The 20,168-nt window shown below is 38.3% G+C and overlaps 1 protein-coding gene across 1 annotated transcript; it reads right to left on the bottom strand.

The window, feature by feature from the left end:
- Positions 1 to 431: 431 nt before the first annotated feature.
- LOC143412323 (uncharacterized) lies at positions 432 to 15,878 on the bottom strand. The gene is made up of 11 exons (XM_076883430.1): positions 15,811 to 15,878; positions 6,978 to 7,066; positions 6,503 to 6,621; positions 5,984 to 6,400; positions 5,797 to 5,900; positions 5,477 to 5,595; positions 3,371 to 3,520; positions 2,455 to 2,672; positions 2,213 to 2,366; positions 2,022 to 2,131; positions 432 to 1,115 (listed from the first exon to the last, which is right to left on the bottom strand). Exons 2-11 carry the CDS (start codon positions 7,015 to 7,017, stop codon positions 804 to 806), a joined length of 1,743 nt encoding a protein of 580 aa, XP_076739545.1. The 5' UTR covers positions 7,018 to 7,066; positions 15,811 to 15,878; the 3' UTR covers positions 432 to 803.
- Between the last annotated feature and the right edge of the window lie 4,290 nt (positions 15,879 to 20,168).

Here is a 20,168-nt window from a genome sequence, read left to right as displayed (position 1 = left end):
CCATGCAGCAAGTTTATTTTACTTAATAAGAAATCTTGAAATAAGATTTTTTAATCCAGAAATAAAAGAACACATTTGAGAATTGAAGAGGGTTAAAATAAGCTTTAAAAAGCTCAATTTAAGATAAAATTACTTGATATCAAGTCCCAAAATTAAGTTAAATATGCTAAATTACAGTCTTTTTTTATGTTTTGAGTTCTTACTTGCAGCAAATGAATGCACTGCAACAAGAAAAATTGTTCTAATACTATGAAAAACTACTCAATATTAGTGAAGTATGATTAATTTGTTTCTTGATTCAGGTTGGCTTATCTTAAAATAGAGCCGAATCAATATTAAATCCAGGCAAAAAAACCTTAAAACAGACCTTTTTCCTAGAATACTCCTTGGCTTCTACTGAAATCACAACCAGGACAAGAGTGATATATGTCAACATTTATTTCTCTCATGAGAACAAAATCCTTTTTTTAAACAATATAGGGCTGCTGCACAATCCCTAAAAGTCTAAATCAACCCTTTAAAAGGCCTAAACAGAGAAAAGAAATTACATTTTTGGCCTTAAACTTTTGTGACAGTCACATAGTCTCACAATGTTGTAAATAATGGCATTACTGACTTAAAGCTTTACATGCCTCAGGTAAAGTGTCACTAAGAAAAAAAAATAACAACTTTCATTTGTAAAGCATTATAAGTACAGCCGTTTCTCAGGACATTGCTAGGCAAATTAGGAACAAAGTTGTACAAACGTACTACAAAACTAAACAAACTGCAAATGACCTGATAAAATCCTGCTTGGTATTCACCTATTTTTCAAAGAACGACTTCCACTCAGCTATTGCTTTCTTATATGCACTAGTGGCATCTTGATCATGGATGGCATCAGTGATTACCTCAGTTTGTATGACAGAGAGGACTGTTGCAACACATTTTGGGTATGTTAAGTGCAAGGTGTAGTAATATGCCATCAACACCAACATTCCTTCCCAGAAATCCTCCAAGGGGAGAGTGGTCACTGGTATGTTTCCTACAGCAACAATGCTGGTTGTTCCATCAAAAAGCAGCACTGGGGAGGAGAGAGGCCGCTTCTCCAGGTATAGCATTGCATCTTCACCCGGCTAGAAAAGCACAAAAAAAGGACAAATTCTTCAAGATTTTAAATGAAAGGGTTGCTGTGCATCCAAACAGCTTAAGACACAAAAAGCAATATCAAGAGTTTAGAATGCTCCAACTGATTTACTGTTGGAATAGAAGAAATAAATATAAAATATCTGACTTACATAAATATGAAATTTTGGAAATGTACACAGCAAAATCTCCAGTGTTAAATTAACACTGGAGAGTGTCTATATGGGTCCACACCTCTGAGTGTTAAATACAACACTGTTGAGTGTTAAATTAACACTTTTGACAGTGTTATATGTTTAAAAGTAACCTAGTCGGTTTTGAAGATTAACAATGGCTAACACTGAGCAGTGCTGATTTTCTAACACTGGAAAATAACTCAAAATGTTAGAAATATTCTAGTGTTAGAAAATCAGCACTGCTCAGTGTTAGCCATTGTTAATCTTCAAAACCGACTAGGTTACTTTTAAACATATAACACTGTCAAAAGTGTTAATTTAACACTGGAGATTTTGCTGTGTATTAATTCTGAGCATGAATTTTCTCTAGTTTGCAGCATTTTTATCATGTCTATTTGTGCTTTTTTTCTCATTTGTTTTTTTTAAAACTATTTCTTTTAACTTTGTTACATATTCTAGTTTTTGAAGGCCTTTTTAAATATATCATTTTACTGCTTCTACTTGTATCCTAACTGCAATGTGCTTTTGCTCTGTGCTGCCTCTCTGGAGTAGGTTTTGAATAACAATTAAGAAATCCTGAATAAGGAGTAATTTAATCCCTGCTGAATTGAACTTCAACCCACTCTTATTAAGCAGGAAAAGCAAAATAATAATATTAATAATAACAATACAAGTAAATGGAGTACAAGTTACAGTGGCTGGTATTGCAGCTGTTCGCACCTTGAGGATATGAAGGAGAGCCTCACTGGCACCTCCCAGCCGCTTTGGTGGTGTAGTTTTTGAAGGAAAAAGAGATGGAAGTGCATTGAAGAGAGTGACAGTAAAATCCACTGTGAACGGAGAAAAGTATCTCAACAAAGCAATCCGAACATATCTGATGTATGGATTTAATGTATGCAAAGGCCACTTACCTCCACGTACATCCAAGGGGAGAGGAGGTTTCAGGACCTTCTTCCAAATGCCATAGAACTGCACCTTCGAACAAAACTCTGCCCATCGACCCTTCATTTGATCTATGTATTTGCAGTTGGAGCCACCAATGATGCGACGCAGTTCATCCATCACCTATGACAAAGTTGTGCTCAGTTAGTCAAGAACTAGCTAAACCTATCCAGAGAAAGCAAGGAATTTAACTGACGGTAGTTGAACTTACATTTCCTATGTCTTTGAAGCACGGGTATGCTTCAAATATTTTTCTAGGCCTGTCTTCTTCCCTTGTAACATCTGCGTCAACAAAAGCTCGTCTGGCCTCAAACTCCAGGTCCAAAATTTGAGCGACGTCACTTTGGTTGGGTTTTGCATTGGGTTTCCTGTACATGTTGCTCAAGGTTTTGTAATGTCTTGCCTGCATCTTCAGGCTGTCATGGTCTGCTAGGGAAAGCAAAGAGCAATTGTAAGACATGGTGTAACTAGACTTCACAAAATTCAGATTTTTATAATCAGTCATTTCTAGTAAGGTTGCATGGTTGTTTTTAAGTATAATATTTATGAGAATTAATGTTTAGGTTAAATTTGTTTGAGTAATGAACTGACCCTATATGTCCTGATCATTTCCCTTTGTCCTTTTCTTATAATGATCATGGATTTATGTTAATTGTTAGATTGAACAGAATCAAATATTAAAACGAAAGTTTAAGATGCCCGTGAATAAAACTGTGGTGAAAATAAGGTAAAGGTTGTTTACTGTGTATATCGTTCACATCAGTGTGAACAGTGATTATGAGCTGATGGATAAAAATATTTTAGGTAATTTGATCTATGACAGAAACACTGTGATAAGGCATGATAGATGTGACCAGCATGAGGATTTACATGTGTAAATAATCAGCACTGAGTAACACCCATTACAACACAAAGTATTAAAATACTTACTATGGCTAACTGGCAAACTGGAATGACGGATCTATCATTTGTTGATTTTACACACCAACTCGAGTTAATGCCAAACCACTATGATTTATGGAATAAACACTTAGAACGGGGTTCATTGCTTCAACCATATTTTGGAAAGAGCTGTAAGAGGAACCACAGTCAGACTGAGAGGTAGATAAGGGTGATGGTGGACTTACTAACAACATCATCTGGAGGTGCAGTTGAAGGACCTATATCAGGCCTGGGTGCAGAGCATGAGGCTGACTTGGATAATAGTGGTAAAGCCAGCGTAGTATTGTTTGACGTAGTTGGTACAGTGGAGGGTAGCGGCAATTGGGATTCTTTCTCTGAGGAAAAAACAGAAGATGAGCAGAATGTAATAACAGGGAATAGCTAGAAAGTTAAGGAAAATACTCAACACTGTATAAATCTTGTGATGCACTCTGAACAGAAAACTGAGGGCAGGTGGTATCCCGTATAGTCAAGGATTGTTTTAATGCAATTGGACCTTGTTTATTGTCCATATTGAACTTTTCCTTGCTTTCTGGCTATGTACCTTCAGCTCTCAAACATGCTATAATTCAACCTGTTCTAAAAAAAAGGAACCTTGATCATAGTGATTTTGCCAACTATAGACCGATTTCTAAGCTTCCCTTCCTGGCTAAAATTCTTGAGAAGGTGGTTCTGCTTCAATTGCAGACCTTCCTGGATGAGAATAATATAAATGATAAATTTCAATCGGCCTTCAAACAACATCACAGCACTGAATCAGCGCTGCTTCGTGTTTTCAATGATCTTTTACTAATGGCTGACAATGGACGCCCCTCTGTCCTAGTGCTATTGGATCTTTCATCGGCATTTGACATTGTTGACCACAACATCCTATTGGCGAGACTAGAGCACACTGTAGGCATTAAGGGCGCTGCCTTGGATTGGTTTAAATCTTACCTCTCCAATCGGCTCTCTTCGGTACATTTGGCCACATCCTCTTCTTCGGCTGTACCTGTTTGCTGTGGTGTCCCCCAGGGATCTGTGTTAGGCCCTACCCTTTTCTCATTGTACATGCTTCCCTTAAGTGCTATCTTTGAGAAATACCACATTGCTTTTCACTATTATGCGGATGATATCCAGATCTATTTTGAGTTAAACGATGATCTTGCTCTGTCTTTGAATAGCTTTCGAGAATGCATGTGTGAGGTCAAGAAATGGCTTTTGGCAAATACTCTTATCCTCAATGATAAGAAAACTGAAATTATGATTTTTGGTAGTAATGCCCTTCGTGCCAAACTTCGGGATGCCTTTGGTTTTCTCACTAGTTCTTTCTCTGACACTGTTAGGAATCTGGGTGTCTTATTTGACAGCTCATTTAAACTTGATAAACAAGTGTCTGCTGTTGTCAGATCCAGTTTTTACCAGCTTCGCCTTATTTCTAAGACCAGGCACTATATCCCGTATAAAGACCTAGAAAAGCTCATCCACGCCTTTATAACGTCAAGGCTTGATTACTGCAATTCACTTTATTGTGGTCTCCACTCTTCCCTTTTACATAGATTACAGACAGTTCAGAATGCTGCAGCACGCATTCTAACTAAAACCAAGAAGTTTGCCCACATTACTCCTGTCCTTGCTGATCTGCACTGGCTGCCTGTCAAATATCGTATTCAATTTAAAATTTTGTTGTTTACTTTTAAAATTACCAATAACACTGCACCAAGCTATCTTAAGGAACTTTTAAACCCATATGCTCCTGCTAGGGCTTTAAGGTCATTCTCACAGTTACTGTTGGTTCAGCCCAGATCTCGACTGAAATCTAGAGGTGATCGATCGTTTGCTCTAGTTGCACCGGAGCTGTGGAACAATCTCCCGATTGGCATCCGGGCGTCTGATTCTATTCATTCTTTTAAATCACAGCTAAAAACATATCTTTTTAAACTTGCCTTTTCTACCAGTTAAATGCTGGCTTGCTTGCAGTGACCTATTGACCTATTGTATTAAATTCTCTGCTATCTTTCCATTATTGGTGTCTTTTATCATGGTGGTACAGTCTTACCTCGCTATAACCTATGTGCTGCAGTTTACTCTTATTGGTGGCTTTTATCTGTGAACATAATCCGTTACTTTTATGTATTTGATGTTAATGTTTGAACTGTTTTATTTTTTATTGTTTTATGTAAAGCACTTTGGTATGCCCAAGGCTTTTAAATGTGCTCTATAAATAAAGATTGTTGTTGTTGTTGTTGTTGTGGTCTCTTTGAAGTTTTAGATGTCCAAAAGTCATTAGTACAGCAGACCAAAGTACACACCTGCATTTGAGTTATCCTCGCTGAGGTCATCATTGCTCTCAAGAACTTTGGTATAGTCACTTGAACCACTTGCTTCACCACTTAGGTCACCTTCAGTCCCATTGTCTGTGTCATCTGAGCTGAAAAAAAAAGTCAAAGTCAAAGTCAACTTTATTTGTCGATTCTGCCACATGTACAGGACATACAGAGAATAGAAATTGCGTTACTCTCAATCCCTAGATAAATAGCAAATGAACATTTAAATATATTTAAATATAAAAGTGATTAAAAATGCAAGTAAAATAATTAAAAAGTAAAAATTTAAATAAATACAATTTTACAAAAGAGTCTTCCTGGGCCTGCCTCGTTGTGGCATGGAGCCCTGCCTCTTCCTTGGAGACTTCATATTTTGGAGTCGTTTGTACAGTTTGGTGTAGATGGTCAGCTGTGGTAAAATAATATATATTTGTACATCCTTTTATTATCTCACTCAATTTTAGATATTGTAGTGGGTAAAGAATGACTTACGTATGGCATGTGTGTGTCAGCATCACGTAACATGGGGTAATAGTCGACAATCTTCTGTGACATTGCTCTCATTTCGAGTTTGGAGGGGTATGTTACTTCTTTCCCCATGGGACTAGCACGGAGGATTGCAACCATGCTGGTGACTGTGTTCCTTACAAGTCTGCAACAGAGCTCCTTCGACATCCTACAGTCCTTTTCCTTTCCACTGTGGAGCAATGCACAGTACTGACTGCGCACCATGTCCAACTCTGAATCTGTATACACCACATACTCTGGTGGGTCTGGCATTTTCATTTTTTTGTCAGCAGTGTAGGAAATGGGAGTGGAAGTTTGAGGCTGACATTGTGACACATCAAAGCCTAAGGGGTTACTCTCGCTTCGATGGAAAGTGTTGGCATCTTGGTCAGTACTCTTAAACTATAACAGTTGTGGGATATAAACAAAAATACACAATTAGGCAAATTAATGCTAGACAATATGGACAGTAATCATCTTCTTAGTGGTATAATGTGTATTTACCTTTTGGCTGATAAAATCCCAAATCTTCTTTCTATGGAAGAAATTTTCATGGCCCGGAAAAAGATCCTTTAGGTCATCCCGGGTAAAGCTTCTAAAAGTTTCCTCATCAATATTCGCAGCTGTAAAAGAGAAAAACAACTTCAAAAGTGATATTTATTTCTCTTTTCCTGGGCGTGGCTTATTACATATTGAGGTCATTTTTTGTCAATAAATGTATTTTAGCAATAAGTAATATTAACAGGATAAAATGTCAAACTTAAAACAGTTTATCAAATATTTAGGAATGCAATAAAACTATTTTTGGGTGTCTTCAAGAATGATGTTCCAAGTCTATTTAGGCAAAGACAGCTCAAGGCTATAATGTGGATAAAGTTCAGAGTAGAGTGCAATCCTAGCTCCAAGTTTCAGAAATGATGCTAACAGATGTTAAGGCTGCTTAGCTAACGTACCAAAATAACTGAAAAATAAGACTTACCCTGCAACACAGACAGTATGGCATCGTCAAACTTGTCCATGCCGTGACAGCAGTTCTCTAGTTCGTTCCAAAGCCTCCACTCACAGTACCTGGAAATATCCTACAGCTTAAATAAGATCATTTAGCTAAAGTTAACACATTAGCTAGACTGCTAACTAGTAGCAGCCCTCACAAAACACGACTTTATCTTAATAACATCGTTGTACCATAGTATTTTTCAAATCAACTTAATGTTACCAATCTTAAATTACTGTTCACTTTGTTTAGATAAATAATTTTGATCTTCCTAACGGTCCTGATGGTTAACAAAGCAGGGGAAAAGAGTTTGTCCCGCGTGAAAGTAACGTCACGACAGGAACTGAGAATGCGCATGCAGAAAATTATTTATATTTAATTTTTTTTAAGTAAAAAAAAAGAAAATGAAAATATAAATTCAGTCTTAAACACTTATTGCCTAAAAATAAATATAACTGATGTAATTTAAACCTGAAAAATTGGATAATTAAGGATACATATATTTTTAAAATTGCCTTTCCCATGGTCCCACACTCTCATCTGTGGCCTTCAGTGGAGAGCGGTAAAGTAAAGCTGCATTGCTACAGCGCGAAAACAGTTCACCATGGCGCTCTGGAGATGTATGATCTGTTTTATCTTTGTTTCTTTAACTCTGAAGGTGCTCCTTAGCCACATAAATGCAGCTCATGGTCGAAGGCAGGATTTTTGGGTTTACTGTGGAATAGATGGCTGTGAAAAAGAGTTTTTAACTCATTCTTTCGCCACATTAAACGGACGCACCCTCTGTATTTGACGAATGGAAGCCCACCAAGAGGATGGAGGATCCCCCCAACATCCCACTCTTTAGGATCGGAAAATTTTGGTGTTTCAGTCTTTGCCAACTGTAGTACTGCAACAACAACCAGCACCGTGGAAATATCAACTGGTGGATCTTTGGCTGAAGTCCAGGAGCCTCAGGTTGTTGACAGCCCGATCACGGTAAGTGTTAAACTAAATAAAATGTAGTGTGGCGTCTGATGACAAATTTAGCTATGTCTAACTCCTCGTATTTGGTCCTATATTACTTTTAATCCTTTTCTCCATTTTTAGTCAAGAGAAATTTAACGAGATCTCGCGATATTATACCGCTAGATATTGTTCTTCAAACTGTTACAAGCGATTTCCACTATGGTTGGATTTTAAATCACAATTTCATCCTGCAGGATGAAATAAAAAATAAATAAACAGAATAGCAGTTCAGTGTAGATAGTACAGGCTATGCTGCAGCCGGAGAAGGCACACACTCTGCGGCTGGCATGTCTCCTGGTGAAGTTTGCATCAAAGACACTCTCAGCGCGCTTAAATCATTCAATGTGGCAGCAATTTGGGTATCTCGTAAGAATTAGAAATGGTGAATACGGTTTCAGGTAAGACACAGAGTATTTGGAAGCACTGTAAAAAAAAATCTGTTGGCCAGAAATACTGCCAAAACATGGATAAGAATGATTTTCTTGAAAATTAAATAAATTAATAAATGCATACAATAAAATATATATCCATATACTAATACTACCATAAATTCTAAGTGCAAATCTAAATTACGTGATTTAAAAATACATAAATAATTTAATAAATACAACAAACATGTAAAGAAACTAATATCTAAGTGCGAACAAAAATTCATTATTTAAAAAGATAAAATCTCATTCTCATGAATCCAATCCCTAGCCTCATCAAAAAAAAATGGACAACCCCTTTTTTATTGTTTCTTTGTCTTTGATTTCTTTTCCACTTCTTTTTTCTTTATTCCAAAGAATGAATATTATATTATCTTATATTATATTGAATATTCACAACTGTAACACTAGTCACTGTCATGCACTTTGTTTTTTAATGGACCAATCATTAGGTGTAACTGATTATACCTGTTATGTAAGAATTTCTATAATTGGCCAGGAGTTTGGAGTAACTTTGTTTTTCTGCTCTAAAGGAAGAAGCTGTTGCTACAACATCCTTTACCAGACATGATATTACCAGATCTGCTGCAGCTTTTGCTATCAGTGTTCAAGAACAGTGCCACTTATCACAGGTATGTTATAGTCTTAATGGATCAATACATTACATAAGGCAATCAATGTCTTACTTGTTCATAATGGAATTCAGAATTTTTTTTTTTTATATATATAAATGCAGAATAAGTTACTTTTGTTTCAAATGTTTTCACAGAGAACGGTCAAACATATCATCTCAGGAGTGCAACAGTATCAGGCTGTTCTTTTGGATACGCTCAAGGAAAGAATGAAGACAGTGTTTGAAGATAATGCCGAGGGAACCACTCAGCTTCAAGATGAGGCTTTGGCTACATTTGATAAATTCATGGATCCTTTCTCCACCATTGCATATGGACAGAGTAGAGCCATAGGGGAAATGTTCTGTCCAGTCAACGCAGAGGAAGTAGTAGTATCCCAGAAGATATGTTGGGTAAAGCAAGGTCTTTCAAGGGTCATGTCCTTAAGGAACAAAAGTTTTTACTATGTACCATTAATTGAAAGTCTAAAGCAGTTAATGACTAATGAGAGAATCTTTACCATGTTGAACACTGCACCACAAAGAAGCAGAGAGGGATTCTTCTATGATTTTAGAGACGGGTCCCTCTTTACATCTCACCCCTTGTTTTCTCAGAGGCCAAATGCATTGCAATTAATACTGTACACAGATGAAATTGAAATATGTAACCCCTTAGGGTCCCATGCTTCTGCAAACAAATTGGTCAATGTTGATCCAAAATTTAGGTCAAAGTTAGCTGCAATACTTCTTGCTATTGCTAAAGCAAATGACATTTCTCAGTGGGGTACTGATGTTGTACTGAAAAGAATACTTCAAGATCTATCACTGCTTTACAATGGTGTAAGGATTAAAATGTCAAATGGTGAAATGGAATTGTTTGGTGCTGTTATAGCCATTTGCGGAGACATGCTAGCCCAGCATGAGATTGCTGGCTTTAAAGAAGGGATTGGTTTTGCTTATAGCAAATGTAGACACTGTGAATGCAACTTTGATGATATGCAAAGTGTTTTTGAGGAGAAGAAGTTTGTTCAAAGAACTCTGGAGAAACATATCAGGCAGTGTTTTGAAATAGATAAAGCAAGCACAGATTTATTGAAAGCGTCCCTCAAAACTACTTATGGAATTAATAGAAGAAGCAGACTAGTTGATGTTCCTGCATTTGACCTGATCAAACAAACTCCACAGGACATAATGCATGTTATTTTTGAAGGTGTTGCATCAATGGAAGTTAAATTTGTATTAAAACACCTAATTCTCTCAGGACAATTGGAATTAGACAAGTTTAATTCAGACATTCAAAATTTTCCTTACTCACCTCTTGAAATACGGGATAAACCATGTCCTATTAGCTTTGGCACTTTAGCGGCTAACGACAACAAATTGAAACAGTCTTGTGGACAGATGCTAATTCTTTTAAAAATATTACTTTTTCTTTTGTATGGTGTGGAGAGTGAGTATGTTGTATTTATTAGAAAGTTAATTATGATAGTTCAAATAGTTCTTGCTCCCATTATTTCTTTACAAACTGTATTGCAACTGAGAAGTATGATTGAAGAACACCTGTATCAGTTCAAGCAACTTTTTCCCGAAGCCAATATAATACCTAAGCAAAATTATATGTTGCATCTTCCCAGTCAAATCTTATCGCTTGGACCTTTAATAAGGAGTATGTGCATGCGCTTTGAGGCTAAGCACTCCTATTTTAAACAGTGGGCTTCTAAGTTAAATTTTAAAAATGTTTGTAAATCCCTTGCAAACCACAATCAATTTCTTGAGTGTTGTCAAAATGAAATAGGCACTGAACATCCTATTTTTGCGAAAGAAAAGGAATCCGGGCCAGTATCAGCTGTTAAAAATAATGAATATGTTAGGGAAAAAATGAAAGAATTTTTTGGAATAGATGTCATGCAGTCTGTTGTCTCAGTGAAATGGTATGTTCTAAATGGCAATAAATACATTGCTGGGAAGTCCATGATTATTGCAGATGTGGATGGCACTTTCCCTGTGTTTGGACTGATAAAGGATATCTTTTTGATTGACTCATCTTTTATTGCTTTTGAGTACCAACGCTATGAAACTTTGAATTTAAATGAAGACTTATTGGCATATGAAGTAACTGTGCCCATTGTTGCTCAAGCTACAGAATTAGCCCATGAGCTAATTGATTATACTTCATACTTTTCTATTAGTTTTAGGGACAGTGTGTTTGTGCCAATCAAATACAGTCTTTCTGATATTATTTCCCATAGAAATCACCCTTAAGATTAGGGTTGCACCAAGTATTGGCTTAGTGTAGTTTGTGATGATATCAGTTGACAGTCATTAAATGTTCCCTAAACCAATGTCAATGTTGTACCACATAATGCTGGCATGCTGTGACAAACAGCTGTCTTTGAAATGTGATTTGTATCATAAATTGTGGTTAATTTTTTTCCCTTATATGTACAACTTTGAAGTCAGACATGATTTTGAATAAATCATATTTTCAACAGGTGCCTTGGGTGAATTTCCTAAATCAAGCAAATTGAGTTTGTCACTCTATCTTGAAACAAGTGATATTTTGAGAGAAATCTGGTGAGAGACCTAATGTAGGCTATTTTAAGAGTTATTCTTCCCATTTCTGGATTTCTGTACTAATATAGACACAATTATGTGGTTATTCTCAATTTAAGTTTATTATCTAAAATCCAGACTTAGAAACAAGTAAATCTTTTTTAAAACAAGGCAAATAATCTGGCCTGTCTAAAAATAGGATTTTAAATCGTGGCAAGCACCAGATAATTTGCAGTGCGGGCAGGGTGAACTGCTCCCTCTATGGTTTTTTCATAGGGGTCTTCTGAATCGCTCTTTGTCTGGTCCCTCACCCAGAACCAATTTGTCACGGGAGACCCTACTAGGGGGCAAAACCCCCCCAGACAACATAGCCCCTGGGATCCTTGGGACACACAAACCCCTCCACCACCGGAAGTCCACCACCATGGGGCGATCGTGGCTCAAGAGTTGGGAGTTCGCCTTGTAATCGGAAGGTTGCCGGTTCAAGCCCCGGTCGTTGTGTCCTTGGGCAAGACCTACCACCTACTGGTGTTGGCCAGAAGGGCCGATGGCACGATATGGCAGCCTCGCTTCTGTCAGTCTGCTGTGGGTACAACTTTAGCTTGCCTCCACCAGTGTGTGAGAGTGTGTGTGTGAATGGGTGGATGACTGAGTGTGTAAAGCACTTTGGTCCCCTAGGGGGGACTAGTAAAAGCGCTATACAAATGCAGGCCATTTACCATTTACCACAATAAGGTGGCGATTCGCGGGCATGTCGCACCGGGAGGAGGCCCCGGGGTAGACCCAGGACACGCTGGAGAGATTATATCTCTCGGCCTTGGTTTTCCCCCGGACAAGCTGGAGGAAATGGGAGGTCTGGGCTTCTCTGCTTGGGCTGCTGCCCCTCGCGACCCGGACCCCAGATAAGCAGAAGAAAATGGACGGATGGAAAAACACAGAATTATTTAAAATAAAACATACAGTGCCTGATGTGGGGAAAGACATTAGAGGTGATCAGTGGATCAGTCTGGCCAGCACAAAACAGCAAATATAAATAATGTATGAAATTTTTCACCAACCTGATTTTGGATAAGTGACAAGGAAGACATCACTGTCTTTTATTTCAAAACTCTCAAGAGAGTACTCTGGAGTTGTAAGACTGACCACAAAATTGTAGTTTTTATGCTTGAAAACACGGTCTCTGATCTGCTCCATACTGGTTCTACATAAGACAGATAAAAAATATACACAGGAACGAAAAATCTGTGAGTCACATGGTGTTTGTTGATGCTGGGTGAGCAGTGTTGGGGAGTAAGGGAATACTCTGATTTTGATTGCTGGAAACCCAGACAAAACGTGCAATCAGAGGCTCTAATGTAAGCATCCTGTTAATGTTGGTGGCGTCAGTTACACAATGGACCCAGAGCCAGAATAACAGGGCCAGCAGTGAACGGGCATGAATGGTTTTCTTACTTGGAAATTAAAACACCACTTCATAAAAAGAAAGGGATGGGCGAAACCTCAATATCTTCAATGTATTATTGATGTGTGATTTTTATTACAATTACTGAATGCTACTCGCCACCAAGCTAACATTGTTAGCTGGCGTTAGCTGGCGTTAGTTCATAGACTGCATAGACTTGATGGAAAGCAACCTGCTAGCTGCAAATAATCATGTGCAGTTCCACATGATTATCAACAGAGAAAAAGAAAACATATTACTGATACAGAAATAGTTTCTATACGAGATCACTGCAAAAAGTGCAGCCTTGCCTAATGTGTCCACCATACTGTTACTCATTTTATATTAAGATTTTGAAAAAAATCTAGTTAGTATTGATATGGTAAGTGGCCTTCAGTAAAAGTAAAAAAAAAAAAATCACATAGCAATAGTTCAGTGTAGTTGTAAAAAACATAACGATATATTAAGTAATCCAAAGTATTCAGAATATGTTACTCTCATTGAGTAACAACAGAATACCTTACAAAATACATTTTGGGGCATGTATTCTGTAATCTGTAGTGGAATACATTTTAAAAGTAACCTTCCCAACACTGTGGGTGAGGAACCAGACGAAGAGCAATAATATACCTCAAAAACTGTTTTTGACTGTTTATTATCAATTTGCACACCACTGATTCATACACCCTTTTAATTTTGCATTTTCTACATTTTAATTTTATACTTAATTTTGAATTTTACTTTATTTTTGTATTTTTAGTGATCCGGAATTGCACAGCAATAAACATTTCACTTCATGTTGTACTGTGTATGTATTTTAATTTGAATGTGAGCTGTCATACGAGCCATTCGGTCCTTATTCGATCCTTATGCAACCATTGCAAGAGCTTCACTGTGTTACATGCCATGATACGCAGCCCTGTTGTTTTTCTGTAGCTCTTATCTTTCAGGTGTCAGGCCTCCACCTATTGGCCAATTCAAAGTAAAATGGCACGTGTCTATTGGCATGGGGCGGCAGACCTTTTTGTCAAGCAGCTAGGCAGGCCTTTTGTTTTGTTTATTGTTCTATTTAGACTTTAGGGAGAGTGTTGGCCTCTTTTCATTTTGTGAATTTCTTTGATTTGGCTCAACCGCCTGGTCCTCCGCCCCCGCATTTTTTCTTTTGTCAAGTATTTTATTGTCAAGGCATGGTAAATGATGAATAAATCCTGTCTGACTATTAACCTCGCTGTTGTCCCTCTCGTTCATTAGCTTAGGTTGTCTGGTGTTGCCCCCACCATGGTGGTGAGGGGGGAGGTAACAACTGGCAATAAGTCAGACTTGTTCCGGTGGCTGTTTGACTCTGCCACAGCTGCGTTTTGTCACTGATTATTTTCATAGTTTTATGGGGAAAATATGTGCTGCTCTCAGCTAATAGGTTTCCTAACCTGTAAGACCAAATTGCCCTCTTTTGGTCTGTTTGATATCTGACTCGTTCAGTGTGAAAGAAATTGCTGCGGTATTTTGTTAATGGCATGCACTCTGCTTTTTTTTTTCGGTAGAGATCTGCCCTAGCAGATGCACAACACACATAGCCAGTAGCGGTTTTAGATACGGGCGACACGGGCTGTTGCCCGAGGTGGCATCGTGGTGGGGGGCGGCATCACAGGCATCGGCAAAAAATAAAATAAAATACTCGTACTCATGCTGCCCCGACGTCATGCCAGCGCATATTGGGAATGGCATAAGCACCGATCGGTTTTCTATCGCCCATTTGCTGGGAGTAAGGGCGCCCTTCGTTTGCGAGGTGCGCCTGCTGATTGCGGCGCAGAGAGGAGAGGGCAGCATCTATTATGTGGGTTACAGTTGCTCCAAGAAGAAATGGTAAAAATAGCAACAGTAACAGACTAAACTCTAAACAATACATTATGTTACAGATTTTAATATTAATTAGTCATTGTCAATTGTTGATTTGTCCTGTTCTCATTGTATGACGAATTATGATGGCTGTTTGATAGCCGTTTGCATACTATGCATACTCTCTCTCCCTTCATGTGTGTGTGTGTGTGTGTGTGTGTATACACCAGTTTTATGTTACAATCCTTAATAGGTTTTGTGTGTGTGTGTGTGTAGGAGGAGGGGGGGGGGGGGGTGTTCGCCCAGGGCGCCAAACAGGCTAGGACCACCACTGCACATAGCTCATGGTTCTGTTTCTATATATTGCAGATGTTGCAGTGGTTTAGGTATATCGAGGTCTTGTTCACAAGTGAGTGGAGAAAATGAGTGGGAGATCAACAGACGGATTGGTGCTGGGGCTGCAGGGATACAGACACTGTACTGGTCAGCTGTGGTGAAGATAAATTTACCAACCGATCAACATTCCTACCCTCACCTATAGCCACAAGCTTTGGGTAGTGACCAAAAGAATGAGAATACTGACTCAAACAGCATAAATGAGCTTTTTCCCTTAGACATAGGGTGAGGAGTTCAGCCATCCAGGAAGGGCTCAGAGTAAAGCCACTGCTCCACATTGAAGAAAACAAAAACATCCCTAATAAGAGGACTATAGCATCCCAAACAGCAGGAATTAACAAAACATCATCAGGCATTTTGCACATGTAACTCATGTAACAGGTGCAGAGGCTGCAGCCGGTTTAATATAAGATGTAATTCTTGCGGTTTTGGCCTGCAACCTTGGAAATTCTGCCTTCCAGGGACCTTTCATGACAGTAATTGCAGGCATTGGTTTTATCAGACTTTTATCAAGCTTAGAATCGAATTTAAATGAACGAACCTTACCTTATCTTGAGTGATTTTCCAAAACAACCGAACCAGAACCTCTCCTCACACTGTCTGCTGTCTTTACTTTGCACGCTGGAATATTACTCTCACGGAAGAGTGCAAACTCATGTGCTGGTGTTCCAGATTAACTGGTGTCACAGATTAACTGGTGACGGTTAAACAGATGTGTAGTAGATAACAAACCAGGAAATAAACAGTTAATATTTAATCTGTGACATTTGTCAGGTTAATTGTGTGGTGGCCCACTAGAGGGCTCCACTCAGACCCTGATCTTCAGGTGCACTGTCTAAAGCAGCGGTCCCCAACCCCCAGGCCTCGGACCGGTACCGGGCCGCGAGAGTTGAGGCTCAGGTGTGAAATGTATGGTTTTCAGGGTTTTTATCGGTTTTCAGCGTTATTTTGTTATCGTTTTTATCGTTAACTCTGTTTTCCTGGGTCTTTTCAAGTGTGTTATGAATAAATCTTCTTTTTTTCGGTACCGGTACTAGTTTTATTTTGTTGTATTTATCCGCGACACCTTAAAGGCCAGTCCATGAAAATATTGTCGGGCATAAACCGGTCCGTGGCGCAAAAAAGGTTGGGGACCGCTGCCCTAAAAGACTGGCAGCTCTAATTGCAGCAAAAGGTGGTTCTACAAAGTATTGACTCAGGGGGCTGAATAATTACGCACACACCACTCTTCAGTTATTTATTTGTAAAAAATGTTTTGAATCATGTATGATTTTCCTTCCACTTCTCACGTGTACACCACTTTGTGTTGGTCTTTCACGTGGACTTCCAATAAAACTGATTCATGTTTGTGGCTGTAATGTGACAAAATGTGGAAAAGTTCAAGGGGGCCGAATGCTTTTGCAAGCCACTGTATTTTCAGATTGTTTCTATGCTTTGTTGGTTTCAACCTTTGACTCAACCTGGCTGTCACTGTGCACATGTCCTTTAATGAGTCACAGTGGTTTTAATGATTTACACTGAGTTACTAAATTGTAAATTGTGTTTAACATGGATGACTGAGAACCTTCACAGACATGATTAAAACTGTTCAATGTTTTGCAAAAAGAGTGATTTATTAAAAAAGCTTAGGACACTGAGAATGTGGTTCAGAGAATGGGAAGTGTTTTAACATTTCAGATCAACTGTGGCTAAGGAGGATTTGGAGTAAATTATTTCAGTAATTCATATTAATTGCTATTTAATGTAAATTACACTTAGCACTAAAAAACAGTCTAACATTGCTCCTAATGTGACTATGATAATTGCAATTATGAGTGTTTATTAAGTAGCCCACTAGAGGGCTTCACTCACACCCAGTGTGGAGGAAGTGTGTTGCTGTGTTTTGTGGCGCGATGTGTTCAGTTGATGTTTTTTTTTTCTTTCTTTTTTCTTAACTTTATTTATCACATTTTAGACATACAGTCAAGTAAAACAGGAATCACATAAAAGATGACATTGTGGTAGTACAATGAGGAACAGAGAGAGGGAAAAGGACAGTGAGACAAAAGTGAGTACAAAAAATAAAATAAATTAAGGGGAACATAAATAAACAAAAGTTTGCAAGAGCCAAAATCAAGTTAGCACTTTCAGTCGGTTATAGATGTTAACAGTCTTGAGAGCCTTAGTGTTTTTTGATGAGGAGATTGTCCTTATATATTGTGCAAGTTCCATTTTTAATACAAGAAGTTCAGGCTTTCTGCCGAGGACTTTGCTTTTGTGTATATGAAATTTTGCCAAAAATAAAACCAAATTTATAAAGAAGAAAGCATCATTGTCCTTGTCTTTAAAATTATAATAGCCAAAGATAACATCCTTATAGTATAGTTGAAGATTAGGGAGAACAAAGTCAGTAATAAACTTGTGGAAATCCTTCCAGAATTTACATGTAAATTTACATGACCGAAACAGATGAGAAACTGTTTCAGGTTGCTCTTGACAGAAGGTACAATTTACATTTATTTCAGCCATAAATTTTGGACAAATATTGTTTGGTAGGGTAAAACCTATGAATCAACTTAAAGGAAATCTCTTTAATTTTGTTTGTTAAGAAAAACCTTTGTGGTAAAGTCCAAACTTTTTTCCATTCAATATCTGTTACAAAATTGGCCCAATAAAATATGGTTGATGGAACAGAGACCATTGCATCCTGAAAGAGAGATCTTATTTTGGTATTTATAGACTTATGAGAGGAAAAGCAAACATTGCCAAGAGAAGAATGTAACACATCCGGGGGAGTAACCTGTAGTGGAGCACTGTGGGAGCATCTGTGTAACATGGACAGACCAGATGGAATGGCATCGAACACTATTGAGAATTCTTTAGGCGTTATCGGTACATTGTATCTCCTGAGGAACTCAGAGTAATTATATAAGAGTCCATCTTCTCTAAATAACTGACTAACCAAGATTATTCCATTATTAAACCAGTTATTTAAAAAAGAGTTTTATTTTTATTAATAATATTGCAGTTATTCCAAATAAAACAGTTTTGTGGAGAGAAATTGTGTTTGTAAATCAGCACCCATGCCAAAAGAATTTGTTGATGAAAGTGAGAAAGTTTCAGTGGTATTTTTGGAATACTATAATTGCAGAGCAGTAGGAAGTTAAGGCCGCCTAAATTAGAGAACACATGATGTGAGATAAAGTTCCAGATAGAAGTGGGATTTTTTTAAATACTTTTTAATCCAGTTTATTTTAAAGGTGTTGTTAAGAGCACCGAAATCAAAAAAAATTATACCTCCTTTATCATATGAATTTAAAGCTACTGATTTACGCAAGTAGTGAGTTTTATTTTTCCATAAAAAATTGTATAATAATTTGTTAATTGACTTACAGGTTGTGACTGGGCAGCATAGGTTAGACGGGAGATACCTTCAGCCTTTGATAGTTCAGTTGATGTTGGAGAGGAATAGGGCTTTGGAGTTGACGTCACGCCGCAGTGCATTGTGGCGCCCAGACGCCAAGAGACGGTACTTTGAAAAAATTGTGTGCATCGGTAATGTGGACCCGTATGAAATAAGGAAGTGGAGTGGAAACCCAGATGACCTACCGCCGTTGTCCTATCCCATGTCACCATTACTGGATACACTGCAGGACCACAGCAAGGCAGTGAGTTTGTTTGGAATAGAAAACTATTACACCAACTACACTACACAGTCACCCACATTACCCCAATCCCTGGCGTGTTTACACAACAGAGACGCTGAGTCCCTTGGCCTTCCTGATCTTCAGGTGCACTGTCTAAAGCAGCGGTCACCAACCCCCAGGCCTCGGACCGGTACCGGTCCGTGAGTCGTTTGGTACCGGGCCGCGAGAGTTGAGGCTCAGGTGTGAAATGTATGGTTTTCAGGGTTTTTATCGGTTTTCAGCGTTATTTTGTTATCGTTTTTATCGTTAACTCTGTTTTCCTGGGTCTTTTCAAGTGTGTTATGAATAAATCTTCTTTTTTTCGGTACCGGTACTAGTTTTATTTTGTTGTATTTATCCGCGACACCTTAAAGGCCAGTCCATGAAAATATTGTCGGGCATAAACCGGTCCGTGGCGCAAAAAAGGTTGGGGACCGCTGCCCTAAAAGACTGGCAGCTCTAATTGCAGCAAAAGGTGGTTCTACAAAGTATTGACTCAGGGGGCTGAATAATTACGCACACACCACTCTTCAGTTATTTATTTGTAAAAAATGTTTTGAATCATGTATGATTTTCCTTCCACTTCTCACGTGTACACCACTTTGTGTTGGTCTTTCACGTGGAATTCCAATAAAACTGATTCATGTTTGTGGCTGTAATGTGACAAAATGTGGAAAAGTTCAAGGGGGCCGAATGCTTTTGCAAGCCACTGTATTTTCAGATTGTTTCTATGCTTTGTTGGTTTCAACCTTTGACTCAACCTGGCTGTCACTGTGCACATGTCCTTTAATGAGTCACAGTGGTTTTAATGATTTACACTGAGTTACTGAGTTACTAAATTGTGTCAAATTTAGCAAAAGCTGTTCAATGTTTTGCAAAAAGAGTGATTTATTAAAAAGCTCAGGACACTGAGAATTTGGTTTAAAGAATGGGAGTAAGTGTTTTACCATTTCAGATCAATTTTAAGCAGAGGCATGGCCAAGGAGGATTTGGAGTAAATTATTTCACTGAATCATATAAATAGTGGTGCAACGGATCACGGTTTATCCGTAACCCGAACCGATCCCACTCCACGGATCGGCACGCACGTGATCCGAAGATTCGAAAAAGAAGGAAAAAAAGCATGTGTATGGTGCGCATAGTCAGTCTGTCAAGCGATAGTTATGGCCAGCGCTGGCGGTCCAAGTGGAGGAGCAGAGGAGTTTGCGGCATTTAAGCAGCCCTTCGCTGCCCAATCCG

This window comes from Maylandia zebra, linkage group LG4 (assembly GCF_041146795.1).
Source record: "Maylandia zebra isolate NMK-2024a linkage group LG4, Mzebra_GT3a, whole genome shotgun sequence".
Taxonomy (NCBI): domain Eukaryota; kingdom Metazoa; phylum Chordata; class Actinopteri; order Cichliformes; family Cichlidae; genus Maylandia; species Maylandia zebra.
This window is presented reverse-complemented; position numbering and strand designations above follow the sequence as displayed.

Bases quoted from the DNA above. Each gene is read 5' to 3' on its own strand.
- LOC143412323 (XM_076883430.1), bottom strand. From the start codon at position 7,017: ATGGACAAGTTTGACGATGCCATACTGTCTGTGTTGCAGG. The intron at 6,622-6,977 runs GTAAGTCTTATT...TCTCTTTTACAG, and splicing joins CATACTGTCTGTGTTGCAGG to CTGCGAATATTGATGAGGAA. The intron at 6,401-6,502 runs GTAAATACACAT...CAACTGTTATAG, and splicing joins GGGATTTTATCAGCCAAAAG to TTTAAGAGTACTGACCAAGA.